The sequence below is a fragment of the Perna viridis genome, chromosome 4, assembly GCF_037379345.1.
Source record: "Perna viridis isolate PV_CMFRI_1.1 ecotype Kerala chromosome 4, ASM3737934v1, whole genome shotgun sequence".
Lineage (NCBI taxonomy): Eukaryota > Metazoa > Mollusca > Bivalvia > Mytilida > Mytilidae > Perna > Perna viridis.
The window spans coordinates 35,993,592-36,008,945 of NC_142448.1; the positions used below are offsets into that span (position 1 = coordinate 35,993,592).

Consider the following 15,354-nt stretch of genomic DNA (forward strand, 5'->3'; position numbering starts at 1 on the left):
GTGAAGAAGCAGTGACTACCATTTAAAAGTCTTTGGTGTGGCTCGGCTAGGGATCAAACCCATGTCCTTCCACGCTTGAGGACAGCACACTATCCCAAGAGGCCAAGACCACAGAGGCAGTTAAATTAAATAAAGAAAAAAAAGGTTATAGTTCAAATTTTGAGATTTAGTTCAGTTTGGTCTCGAGTCTCATTTCTTTGAAAGATTCACTGTACATAAAAAATATTTCAGTACAACTGTACCTAAGAGGCATAAAAAATCCTTTCAATTACATTCAATTAACAGATCTAAAAAAGGTCATCTGTCTAATCATGTACGAAGTTTAGATAAATACTGAAAGCTTGAAATAAAATGCAAAGTAATATAAATGAAGTTTCTATTCTTAACAGATTATTATGATTTAATTGATAGAAAGCGACAAAAATAGAAACAGAACATCATCTGATAACCCTAAATGCCTGTATAATCCAAGTAGATAATAATCAGATTTTGTTGGAAGGTCATTACTAAAAACAATACTAACCCGCTCTGCTTGCTTCCCAAGGACAGCATTCCATTTCATTTTGATATGATCCATAAACATTTTTTTGAATACTGATTGTAACTAAATATGTCTTCCTCCATGACAAAAGTGGGAGGGACAAATATGCAACAAAGCCTCGTCAAAATGTAAACAAATGCGTAAAAGTCATAAATTTCCATTTTTATATGGAAAGGTAAATTTCACATTAAAGTGCGTGGACTTTAAATCATGTTGATACACCACTGTAGTATTTATTTTATAGCATACTGTTGATTTGATGGCAATCTAATACAGCTCAGTACATTATGAAGAGGCAGAGAGAAGTTTGCAACAATACCAATGTGATTTTTCTTCTAAAAACCCACATGTAGTTATCGAAATGCCTACTGCAATAGGCCTTGATAGATATATGGCATTTTAAATTTTAAACTGAAAAGAACTAAGTGAAAGTAATATTCTCTTTTTTCCATATAGCATGCTACATGTACAAATGTACCTATATGGACATTCCCAAATAAGATATTTTCTGCAATACTTGAAATTTCATTACCTCTTTAAGAATTTAGGGGAAAGCACTCAACATACATAATTACATGAAAAAATTTTGAGAGCACATGTAAATCAGGCTTGAAAATCTTTTAACTTCCATGGTAACTTCAATAAAAGTGTTTAGATTCCATGTTATTTTGTCTATGAATAAACCCCACCATACGTATATTTTCAAGTTTTGGGGCTCTGCATGTCATCTACGTATATTGGTACCAATGCTCAACATTTCTGTCAGAGCCATAAAATGAAAGATTTTTTTTTTCATGAAAGTTCCAAGTTCCATATCTTCCAAGTTTCAAGAAACATAATCCTACTACAATACAGCATAATTGTGGTCAAGTTTTCATGCAAACCTACCAATGATGTGCCATTACTTACAGATGGACTGACTCAAAATCTAAGTGTATAAACTATGTTGTTGGAGGTTAATATCCATAGTATAACGGAAAGATATGATTCCCTGTAGGCCATCCTTAAAAAATTGTTGGTTTGTTCTTTATGGTCTTACAATTTTAGATGTGAGTAGGTAGGCAGGTGATTTTTTTTCTGAAAAAAAAAAAAAAAAAAAAAAAAACACACAAAAAGTTAGGACAATAAGCTAAAAATTTAAAATAGAATAAAAAAATTGTCTTGGAAAGGATGAGAAAAAAAATTGAGTAGGCAGGTTCTTAATGAGTAGGTCGATAAAGAGCAAACCAACAACTGTTTTAAGGTCGGTCTAAGTAAATAATGCATGCCTTCATTTCTACAGAAACTATCATAACCAAAACTTACAGTTACAAGCACTGCATATTTTTCAGTTTCTCTTTTTCTTTGCACGATCAATACACAAGACCACCATTTCTCCATTTAGAAGTGTTCATTTCATAAATATGACAAAACAAGACTACTTTAATGTCACATATATATCTATTTCTCCATATGGAAGTGTTCACTAAATTGATATGACAAAACAAGACTGTACTAACATCACAGATTTCAGTTATCTCCATTTGGAAGTGTCCAATTCAATGAAGTGACAAAACAAGACTGTTCTAATATTATAAAGAAGTTATAAATAATTTTGTCTAAAGCCACAACTTCATAACCCAAATTAAATGTTCTATAACCTTCTACTGAATATATACAGCTATATAAATGGTCCAAACCACCAGATGAGTCCATATCAAATCCAATTTGGATATTATCAAATCGAAAATAGTACTTCCTGACCAAACCTGTATCAAAAATGTCTGTTATCCTAGTACAAAGAGAGGTCACTTACATTATGTGTAATTCAACTAACGGACAGATTTATTTGTAAGTGCAGCCAGTACATGGACAAAACTCAGTCAATCTGAGGACAGAATTAAACACATTCATTTCTTATTATGCCAAAACTAATATTAAGTTTGTTTACCCTCAACCTACCTACCCATAAAAAATTTGCCCTACCAAAATAGTTTATTGCCATTCTCTGACAAGATTTTTTAACATTTTTCAAAGTACCATTTTTCACTTTTTTTATCGTGGTTTTTAATGAACATATAAATTTTGGGGAAACAAATACTTTCCCAACCCACCTACCCAAAGCCAGGAGCTAGAGCAGGTAAGGGAAAACAAACATAATTTTAAATGTGGCCTGATCAGCATTTAAATGAAGTTGTGAAGTGACTGACAGACACCATGAAATACTAGCAAACATGGGGATTCTTATATTACCCATACCAAATTTTGAGCAAGTCACTCAATTCAACACAAGATGAAAATATTAGCTTCAATCAGTGCAGTGTTTTGAGATCACACAGAATTCAGTTGTTTGAAAAGTGCACAGTCACAACAAACAAATGCAGTGGAGGATCCAGGGGGTGCAAACCCCTATTTTTTCTTGGAAAATTAGTCATTTCCATTGGTAAAATTGACAAAAAATGGTAAATAATGTCCTAGCACACCCCCTACTTATCTGGGGAACCCCATCTGGCAACCCTCCGTTTCAAAGTGTCTGGATCTGCCCCTGAAATGTGACCTAAAACACACATTTTCATAGAGAAGAATTTTCATCGTAAATTACAATTTTGAATAATGTAAATAATGTAAAAAAATGTTTATCAGTTTCCTCCATTAAATCCAAGTACATGTAGTAACTCATAGACCTCAAAACCGGTTTTGACAGAAAAGGGTACTGAAACATAAATTTATTTTTTTCTCACTGGAGTTAAATCAATGACAAACTCCCTCAGGAAATTTCATAATTATGGAATGTTCTACTTTTAGTTTTCATCAATACTAGAAACTGTATTAAATAATAATTTAAAAAAAAACCTGGAGTCCAATTTAAATTAATGTCGTGTAAAATTGCTAGCCATTTACATTCTGCCCAGCTTTATTATATTTACAGCTAAATTTCTGAATAAGTTGATACTGCTAAATTACCAAAATTTCACAATCATGAAGTTATTCTCATTGGATAAAATTGCCATATTAATGTGTATGAGGGGTGGACAGGGGGTACTTCATCACTTTCATTTTACTCCTGGTTATGGTTCCCAACATTAATCCCTGTTTCCTGTATTTTTCATTCCCTGTTTCAAGCCCCTTCATCCACTGTTTCCCATCCCTTCCACCACCGCTCTCTACCCCCTCAACCACTCATTCCCATCGCCTTAACCCCTGTATCCCCATCTCCCTGTCCACCTTCTAAAGTATTTCATTTTTTGCTCCTTTGGAAAGGACAAAGCCCTTTTAAGAAGAAAAATGATTTCACCAAAAGCTATTTTCAATGCTATTTTGTCTATTGCAAAAATAGCAAAAATAGTACTTTAATAGTATTTCAAACTCCACTTCCATTTATAATTTAAATATATTTTTATACACAGTATAACAGATACATGTAAAAGCAATATTAGGATGAAATACATTAAATTGGTACATGTATCAAAGGAAAATAATGCTTGTGTTTGCAAAGAGACAGATAAAAAGCACAAATATTGTTACAGGATGTACAGCACATTTCATACTTACATCAGAGTAAAGACTAATAGGAAATGTTGCAAAAATGGTTAATAAAAAAAATCCATGTAAACAGCAACACTCTGAACAGTGTTTGATTCTGAGTCATTCTACACTGTACATGTATCGTTCAAAACAAGGAAACTCTCATGGAATTGTCCCTGACAAAATAGTATCAATGTACTGCACTAATTGCTAATACTAACAAAGAAGAGCTTTGATATCAGTTGTAGAATAATCATTGCTTACATGATGTTTGAAAGGGAAACAGCCATCAACTTAAGTTTTTTTAATTTCAACATTGTAAAAAATGGGCCTTGGTGAATTTATTATGATGTTGACATTAAAAAGGTTTGTTCAATATTATAAGAATGTTGAAATTAAACATCTGGAGTTGTCATTTTGCTATATTGGAGTTCAACAAGTTTTAAAACCTTTTTCTCCTATGATTCCTTTGGAAGATTTAACCACTTGAGATAATTTGGCAACCGCTATGGCTAAAACTCAAGCCAAAACATTTTATAATTATTGAGTTCAGATCGTCTTTCACAGCTTAATATTTGTACTTATAAACATACAGAGTTGAGGTCATCTGCCACTACTGCTATCACGTACAGAGTTGAGATTGTTTGCCACAGTTTTATGTTCAACTCTACTAATACTTACAGAGTTGCTCAAGATCATTAGCCACAGTATTCTGATCCACATTACTGAATACTTACAGAGTTGAGACCGTTCGCCACAGTATTCTGATCCACATTACTGAATACTTACAGATTTGAGATCTTTTGCCACAGTATTCTGATCAACATTTCTGAATTATTACAGAGTTGAGATCATTTGCCACAGAATTATGATTAACATAACTTAATACTTACAGATTTGAGATCTTTTGCCACAGTATTCTGATCAACGTTTCTGAATTATTACAGAGTTGAGATCATTTGCCACAGAATTATGATTAACATAACTTAATACTTACAAAGTTGAGATTGTTTGCCACAGTATTCTGATCAACGTTCCTGAATTATTAAAGAGTTGAGATCGTTTGCCACAGAATTATGATTAACATTACTTAATACTTACAGAGTTGAGATCGTCTGTCATGGTATTATACAGTCTCATTTCCTACACTACCGACACCATTAGTATGGTTTGTATGATCACTGAAAATGAAGAAGACAAGAATCGTATCTACAGCATGCCAGTGGATCCCTGTAGTATGTGTCTGAAATTTTCCCTATTGAATAATACATGTACATGTACATATAGTGTACATATTTAATGGTTTTATAAAATGTTATTTCTGTATTTGAAAGTTTTTATAAGTTTAAATTGCTTCACTTAATATCATATATGACAAATAAAGCCTAAATATAGATTGGGTCATTCAAAATTAATGTATTAAAATTAATGTATTGATTCTTCAATGTATTGGGCTCATTTTTCATGAAAACCAATTAGAGAGGGAGGCATTTATTTTTACCTTTTAACAGAACAAAAAAAACTGCATGATACTCAAACTTCAAAGCAAAAAAAAATGAGAAAGGAGCTTTTTTTTTTTTTTGTTTTAAAATATTAATATGGAGGATGGAATCGGTAATAAGTGTAATATTCTATAAGGAACAGTTTAACTGAGACACTTAACAGGGACGAAGCATCAGTGACATCCTACATATGTAGATCCTCGTTCAAAACATGAATGGCTCAAAACCTCTCTTTTGAAAGTGATGTATGTAGTTAGGATGCGATTGTTTGAACTTTTAACACAGATGCACATCCCGTGTAATAGGAAGTCTCATAGGTCAAGACATCAGTGATATCATACACATATTGCCCACAGTAGAGGGTGATACCCTGAAGTAACACTCAAGGTAGATATGTTACCCGTCACATAGTTGAGGGTGATATGTTTTCTGATTTTGTTACTCAGTGTATCACCCTCTGCTACGGGCAATATGTGTTATACTGTAATGAACACCTTAATCATCATAATTTTATGCACATGTGCACTACCTTCAAGAAACTCAAGGGTAACTGCTGCAATACCTCAGAAATAACGAGTCAAACAGGAATGAAATTTACAAGTATTTTAACATTTAAATAAAAAAAACATTTCCTGTCAAGAGGGATATGGTATATCATGATGAGGGTGATATATCGGGGTGATATATATCACAGTGTTATATCGTGATATATTCTAACTACCATTTATTTTTAGGGGGTAGAGCTAGAAAGGAATAAACCAAAATATCACATACTGCTTATCCAACAGAAATGTATGTATAATACAACATAATGGTGAATTATCAATAAAGTTAGAGGTTTCCCTATACCAATTTAGTATGGCGCTGCACCATGCTGCCTTCATCATGAATTTTACCATGTGCCCCAAGATGATTACACCCAAATTTCTAATTAGAAGATTAATTTAATTATTTTTAACTAATTAGCATGTAAACATGTACTCCTGTTGTGCTAACACTCATTTATGATACTTTTACACTAGAGTGAAGAATGTTTATTACAGATTTCAGTAAGTAAATTGCCCTCATGTCAAGGTGGGGTGCCCCCAATGTAACCTTCTATGACGGTTGAGTGCCCTCAAAATTTCTTGCAAATTCCTGGGCACTCTACATGTTGACGTACTCCCAAACATTTAGAGTGGGGAAATGCTCTCGGACTCAAGTGGGTTCTGGGAGTAGGCCAGAGTGTCAACACAGCAACCCGGCCCCTATTAGGACATACTCTGAGTTCTTCGGTCAGAGATCCTGAAGGCTGGGCTCCGCTATCTTCTACTAATAACTGGCATTACAAACAGAAACTCCATCAGGAAGGATAGTCAAGAAACCGTAAAAAAAACCCCAATCATCAAATTTCTGGGGAGAACAAAAAATACAAATTGCTCTGCCCCTTATAGGCATGCAAAGCCTAAAATCATACTACATACTTACCAGAAAAACAATGACTATGGTTGCTTTAGGTATCTGCAGGACAATATTCGTAGCCTCAACATTCAGGTATCTTTGTACTTTAGCAATTAAAATTATTGTAACCTGAAAATAAATACATTTTTAACATAAGCAGACATTTCCTTCAAATTATGTAGTTCTAATATAATTCATTTACATAAAAGCAGAACATTTAGATAGTACCAATATGCCATGACAAAAAAATCCAATACATGTTCATTAGCACATATATACAATTGTTCCTGATAAATTTCTTTCGTGTATGCAGACCTTGGTAGTCACAACTAGTTAAAAGAAAATGTTCTTAGCACTTTTATGAAACTCTGTGTGGTCCATAACCAACTAAAAGTGAAACTCTGTGTGGTCTATAACCAACTAAAAGGTCCTGACTTGAAACTGATAATATGCCATATAACAGGAATGACCAACTGTGAGAAATATTGTCAATTTCTTTGACATCACAATCTCAAAAAAAAAAAAAAAAACCATTAAAACTGAAACATTGACAATATGCTGTACATGTCGAGCTCACAAATGAACAAGAGCATATGAATTTGAATTTCACATCCTTGGAACAAACCGAAAAGATTTACATTTGACTACAGATGGAGATTCTGGGCATGTTCAAATCATTTCCACTTGGTTGTTCAGAAGGGCAAGAAATGGCAACAAAAGCTATTTCTTACACTGCCGTACCTTTTTTGCAATTTTGTTGGAAAGGAATAAGGATAACTTATTTTGATCTAAAAGGACTAGTTCCTTTATATTTTTAAAAGACACAGCCTACATGTACGTGTTGCACTAAGTAGTGACCATTATGGAGAAAAACTATGTTGTGATGTCACCATCATTGGTAAAATTGAATAAAACTTATCTATGATGTCAGAAATAAGACTGTCATAAGTCCATGACGCTGGTCATATGTTTACCAAAGTTATACCACGGCTGTGGTCTAAAGACCTTGAGGCACATCATATTAGAATTAACCAATAGATACACATGATAGAACACATTTCTGCATCCAGAACAGAGAAAGCAATACAAAGCCTATTAAGCAAAAGGAATGAAGAGACTGATCTCCAACCATGCTTAAAGTAGACTTACAATTTACCATAGTTTAATAACTAAACAATGTTTAAAAAACTTACAATAAATAGGACATCACAGTTTGAAGATTACTTTATTGAAAATTGTGCCAACCAAAATATTCAAAACACAAACATATCAATAACCTTGATTAGTGTTTTGAAATGAAGAATGCAAAATAAAGAATTATTATGGGAGTGTTTTACAGAGGAACCATTTATTTGTTTATTCAAACTTTATTCAGACTATACTTTTCACTGAAGGCAAGCAAACTGTTTAGAGGAACTACAAAAATAATGCAGTAAATTGAATTACAATGCAAGTTATTTCACACATTTAAAATGTACACGTGCAAATTTAGAAAAAAAATACTCTGACATGATGGATCGAAAGGCAAAATACATGTGGATATCAACACTTCATACATGTACTGTTTGTACTGTAATCACATCCATATCTTAAGATATGGGACCCCATAATTACTTAAGTTGTGTACCAAACATTGTACAGTTGTGATTTGAAGTTGCTGAGAAATATGTTATGAAAATATTTTCTCCACTAGCCCACCCACCTTCAGCATTCTATAAGCCTGATTTGCACAAGTGCAACCCAGCCAAAAATAAAAAATAAAAAAGACATACGAGTTTATAAACATACTAGATGATATACATACATGTACATGCATAGAGACAGTCTGTTTGCATCTTTTTTTTTCATATTCCAGGCTCCAAACATTCACATACATGTACATGCATTGTGAATATTTTTAGCACCTGTATTACGTAATCAACTACAAAATAGCCACAAAGAACTAATATTTATCATTACATCCTGAATAAAGCCTAAAATAACAAATGTTGATAACTGACCAAATTTCAGAAATATCTTTCAATTGTTGGTCAAATGCTTTGTATATTTACATGTAGGTAAACTTTCAGTTGGATCACTTCCCAAATTGAAACATAACCGATTTTCTACAAAATATGTTATCATAATCATTACTTCATACAAACCTTGAGAAATAATTACCATTCAATATGTATCAAGATCATTATCTTACTTTGCAAGGTAAAAAATACCATAGTACATGAAGTACTGGGTATTGCTGAAATGGTATAGACAAGATATTTCTAGATTGATCAATAATGTTTAAAACATTACCAGTAAAAATAACAAGATCCCTGCCATTTTAAGATTCATTTATCATTCACTCTAACACCTATACCTATCAACTCAGTGTCCATTTAAAAACAAAGTCTATAGGCAATAAAATGACTAAGAAATTATGCAATGAAAATTGAGATACCGACAACAAATATAGTCTAAGACCTGGAGCTTGTAAAAATGGAGCCATACCATCCTTGTATATTTAATTACTACAGACAACCAATTAATACGGAAATTTCCAAAAAATGTATTTTGGGTCTTGTGGACAGAAACATGTACATGTAAGTAAACTTTCAAGATTGCTAAACTTGTATGTATACACTACTGGTAAAGTTCAGTTTCAGTTTCCATTGACCCACTGTGACAGTCTGTGGAAAAACCAGAAATACTGTGAGCATGCTCACTAAGACAATTCCGAACTAACTTCATGTAGAGTTAAACCCTTTAGTTAAGTAGTTGTCTCCCTTTTAAGGTTCCTCTGACAGTTATTGTATTCCTCAATGCACATCTTAACATATGTCCAGTCAAGCAGCCTTTCATAAAAATTTCACCAAAATCCCTTGAGCAGGTCAGTTGAGTGTGTTTACATAGGAGGTTTTTAACCCATGAGTCATCTCCCTTTAGTGTCCTCAGACAGTGATTATACTCATGCAGATCTGCATTGAATGGCCAACTTTCCTAAAACATTTCATCAAAATCATTAAAATGGTTTATTAGTAGGAGTTCCCCTCACAAGAGAAATGTGGACAGATAAATGGACAGGAAAACACTGGATGATAACTATATACACCTCCCAAAAAAATACTTAAGTAGGGGTATAATAATGGAAAAAAATGCAAAAAATAACATAATTTTGTAGAACTGTTGTTGAAGCACAAGACTACACCAATCATTCTGAAACATCAAAACTAGTTGATCTGGATTTTACTGAACATTTGCATCATGCACCCTAATTCTTCCACTATGTACATGGGCCCTTGACCCATCATATGGACCCATAATGGTCTAAAGCCAGGTAAACCCCTGCTGACTGGGAATAATACCACATCTCCGAATTTTATATACATTAGCAGAACTGAAGCATTACTTGTCTTTCTCTTATTTCAGACAGCCTTAGGCATATTATAAACTGAACATAACAAGCAATATCTGGGATAATAAAAGTCTACAGAAATCAATTTATCACCAATTCTGTTTACAAGTGTCTACTAGGATCAATCTATGATGAATGAATTACTGAACAGATTAACACAGAATGCTCCAGTTATGAGGAAAAGTCTTAGAAATTATACATATCATTTTGAACACATTCAAGGACAATTAAAAACTGGAGAAAAACAGAAATAGAATAATGATTCTGACAAAGACAATTTAACATCACACAAGCAGAGACAAATACAGATAAAGGCCGTTCTTGATAAGTGTGTTATGGAAATAAAACCAGATTCCTTACTATCGAAATTAAGGAATACTGGTCTATTCACTTTGCATTGCACCAGAAATGTAAAACATGCAATATATCAGAGATCTTTATGTACATTCGTACAATCCTATCCTTCAAAATTCTCAAGGACTAGCCCGAATAATAGAGGACTGTACAGGATTCAACTAGCCCGAAACAAGAAAATTACACACTATTTCACTAGCCTGTATCAATTTTTACTAGCCCTGGTCTTTAGGCTAGTGGCAAAAGAAAGCACTGCATGTACAATGCATGTGAATGTGCACATACACAATTTACATGGATAAGGAAAAGTTTTAAAATTCAAAGTCAAAAACTGTGGACACTAGCTAGACTAGGCTAGTTACATAAGAATTGCTTTCAAAACAGTAATACATCATAATGATTAGAATTTGTCACAAGCATAATCTTAAATACAATGTAAACCAGAGGGATGTTGTACATTTATAAGTATATTCTAAATTTAGTAAAAAGCTTAAGATATAAACATGGCCTTGATATTTAAAATGAGTCAAGTAGCTTTCTGTGAAGTTGAGAGAATATTATTGTTTGTGGCCTCCGGTTGACATGTTTAATTTAGGCATGTTAATGGAGAGGGATTATTTTGTGAATACATGAAGGTTGTTCTCCTGACAATTATGACAAGACCTAGAAGGTTTGGACTTCAAACACTGGTCAATAATGCCATCCCTTATAGTAAGCCAGTGTACAGTCCTAAAAGTGGCAAGCCTTTAAAGGAAAAAGAATCAATTTTTAAATGTACATGTAGACACTTTCAGTACATATACTTAACCCATGAAAACCTCAACAATGTTTTAATGAGAGCCTTGAGAGAGTTTCAATGAAAAAAGCAAAACAATCAGCAATGGACTAGAATAGATGGAAAGAAACCGTAGTTACCCAATGTCCCCCATGGGATGAAATAGATTATGTCAAGTCAGTCCATCCATATTTGTCAAGGGTCAACTATGAGCATACATGTGTTTGATCAGCAAGTTACCTCACACTACATTTTTTTGTCCATCTACTACCTGTAGTTACTACTGTTTGCTTTTAAATTCAACATGGCCCAGATAACTTTTTGGTCGGGCAAGTTTCCAACAAGCAAAGGATTTTTATACAAACTTCTAACAAAATGAAATTATATACAAAACCACTTGCATTATTAATAATAAATTATGATCAAATGTACCTGACCTTGACCTTTTGTTTGAAAATTAATCCCAATCATCAGGCATAACAAAAAAGGAAGTATATATAAATTAATGTATTTAGACCCAAACTACTCTGATATTATTGTATGTTCTTCAAGTCATGAAGATATGATGTATTTTACTATTATGGTAACAATAAAACATGGTGAAACATCACGAAGTTCAAGATGATTGAGATGAAACACAATGTTTTAAAATTCAAAATATGTCCTGACACTACCATGTAAACAATAAACAAGATGAAAAATGGAACACATTTATTTGACAAATGTATGTACTTCTAGTAGACATATTGATACTGTAAATAATTGTAAATTATATAAACATCAAACTTGTTTTTTACATTTGACATGTTTTAATGGAGCAATATCTTTGTCCTAGAAATATTCTGAAACCTTCAGTACAGATATGGGTTAAGAGGGTTCACACGTGTATGTATTTGTGGCTATCTTATCTATGCATAATATAACAATAAGATCTGCAAAAGCACAGTATATATAATACAAATGTACATGTAAAGTTTTTCTAATTTTTTCATTATATTGGTTATTTTTCCTGTTTGGTAGGGTTGTTATCTCACTGATTCCCAATGGCAATGCAGAAAAAAATGGGAGATGCTTGTAAGACAGAACATACATGTATCTCACAACAGCAAAAAATGTCTTATTTCAAACAAAAGCAACATGAAGGTTCTTTATAAGAGTAGTAACCAATATAGTCGTCAGATTAATAACTTTGAAAAGTTTAAAACATATAGGTATTGTCAATTTAGTCAATATAATATTAGGGGCAGCAGGATGAAATAGTAATCAAAGGAACCAAGATTCTAGCAGAAATGTAATCCAGGGACAAAGACCAGACATGGAAAAAGACAACAAAGAACATAAAGTAACTAAAATAATGCATACAAAGTAACAAAAGTAAATGACATCTCAGGCTCCACTAAAAACTGGGACCATGGACAAGGTGCACTGGTTGGGTAAGCATCCTCTGCTTTTCTAGAAACACCTGCCAAATTGCCAATAAAAAGTCAAGTCAGGGGTAGACGAAGGAGGATTGGAAAACTATGACACATTGAACAAATCAGTTTTCATGATTCAGATAGATATGACGTAATGCTCCACGAGTTCATGATAATGACCATAAAACTTCTGTAGTGATGACTTCAATCTTATACCAACATAACCCTATTCCAGAAGAATAATTGTAAGAAGTCTAGTGTGATACAAAAAGTCTGCGTAGTTACGGCAAGCTCAGGCATAACATATGAGCTGTGATGTGAAAACTCCATACACAGGTGCTGAAGGGATGTTGCCACAGATGAAAGGAAAGTTGACAATTCTGAATGAAAAGTCATCACGTTTGTCATAAAGTTTGGTCAATAGTTTTCCTTTACCATCAATCTCTAAAGTGAGAGTCAAGATATGAGGTTGACTTCACAGTGTCTGTAGTATCCTTTATTTCAAGTTCTTTGCAGTAGATGCAATGTATCAAATCCAACGAACAAGGATTGTTTGACAATAATACTTCATCTATATAGTGGAAACTAAGATCAAAGGATCTAGCTAAACAATGTTCTTTCTTTCGGATCAGATCAGCTATAAAGTCAGCATCATAAGAGTGAAGGAATAGGCCATTAAGTTTCAATGGCAATGCTTTGTTATTAAAATTAACTAAGAATACTGATTGAAACAAAAAAATTGAAATTAAGAGATAAATGTGTTTAAAATCTAAATCATCTAGAGAGGATCCCAGATATTTTGAAAATTGGTTTATGTAACAAATTTGACTTTCAAAATTTTGTTACATGTAGCAGTGCAAGTAGTCAAAATTGTAATCATGCCTAAATCCTCAAACTGGAAGGGTGTGACAAGAATAGATTCTGAAGTAGGTTTATAAAATAAAGATGGCACATTGTACATCATTTTCTTGCATTATATACATGCAATTAAGTTCAAAGCCAGTTTTTTACAGACAGAAAACCTCAAAATATATGTTCTCCCATTTGTGTTAAAGCAAATGCAGTATGCTAGGAAATTTGAAAATTTTTAAATTTCCTGTGGAAAGTTTCACATGTTATCAAATTCTGCTTTCCACGCTTAAAATATCATATACATGTATCAAAAATTCTTTAATTTCAACTTTCCAAGGGAAGAATAACTTTCCCTGACACATATTTCACTTGCCTCAGGTGACAGAAAAGGGGAAACCATGACCACTGATATGATACAATATACATCTACCTGTGTCTTCCAAAACTCTAAAATGAAGAGAGTTTACTTCTCTCATTACAAAAATGCTACCTAAAATCATCAAAATCCAACTACATGTATACATGTTAGAGATGTATAATGAAGTGCGAAATGATGAACAAAGAAGACACTGGAACATCAAATTATCCTTTAATGTCAACCAAAACATATGAACTAAACATGTGCAAAAATGTGTGTCTGTTGGGGCTTTTGAAAAATTGGACCTAATATATTATGGTTAATGATCAATAAACAAAGCTGCTTAAGTGCCTGTATACTCCTAATGGTGCTTTAAATACATGTAGGCAAAACACATTCTCATTAGACTAGAAACAGTTTGGGCATACATGTACATATACATACAACTGCACCCAGTATTTTTTTCATTATTTACAGGAAAATAAATTCTAGCAAAAGTGGGCAATGCAAACAGTTAATGTTTTGATATATATTTGAATTGTAGTAATGTACTAATGCAAGTTTTAGCAGAAGTTTTTCTCGCATCGACCACTGTATATAAAAGTACGACGATACTCCAGTGGAGGACTGTACTTAAACGGAAAAGACAAGTGAAAGAATTTCCATCATCAGTCACGAATCACCCATAAATGCATTTGACTTGAATGTCAACTACATTGTAGAAAGGAGAAGAATTTTCAACTAATTCCCAATTTTTACTTTAAATCGTAGTAAATGACAATTAAAACGCTCTGATTCTGTCTCTTGATGCTTTCAGTTTCCTCTTTCTGATTTTTGGGCTAGAACCAACATGAAATGGACCCGGTTCATACAAAAAAAAAGATTCTCCCAGTCGCTCGATTGATTTTAAATTGACAGTCATTTTTCATAAGGACTTGGAAATAGTTAAATAAATCTTACCTGAAAAAGATGAATAAAAACGATGAAATTTTCTGTTGAAAGAAAATCAGTTGGTTTCTAATGTTTGCAAAAATCTCACTGTCAAGGTCAGGTGGCAGAGTCGCTTCGACCAATCAAATCTTTCGACCGTATTTCAGTAGATTGATGTTCACTTCAAAACTTTGCATTTAAATAATGTATATAGGTACAATGTCTTTTTTCGCAAAAAATAACTGCATGTATATAATTCTACTTTGATTATCGAAATTATATTTTGAACAGC

The 15,354-nt window shown here is 33.0% G+C and overlaps 1 protein-coding gene across 7 annotated transcripts in view; it reads right to left on the reverse strand.

Annotated features, from left to right (window-relative positions):
• LOC148619913 (protein FAM13A-like) overlaps positions 1 to 15,229 on the reverse strand; it is a 49,173-nt gene extending 33,944 nt beyond the window's left edge. For 2 of the 7 annotated variants that reach the window (XM_088580326.1, XM_088580322.1), the window contains exons 1-3: positions 15,093 to 15,229; positions 7,015 to 7,116; positions 5,147 to 5,226 (exon numbers count right to left, since the gene is read on the reverse strand). In XM_088580326.1, the coding sequence (XP_088436452.1) occupies positions 5,147 to 5,185 (39 nt within the window). In that variant the 5' untranslated portion in view covers positions 5,186 to 5,226; positions 7,015 to 7,116; positions 15,093 to 15,229. Of the gene's footprint in view, positions 1 to 523; positions 672 to 1,846; positions 2,004 to 5,146; positions 5,227 to 7,014; positions 7,117 to 15,092 lie in introns of those variants that run through there. The other 5 variants (XM_088580324.1, XM_088580320.1, XM_088580323.1 and 2 more) reach the window with 4 other exon arrangements.
• Positions 15,230 to 15,354: the final 125 nt, after the last annotated feature.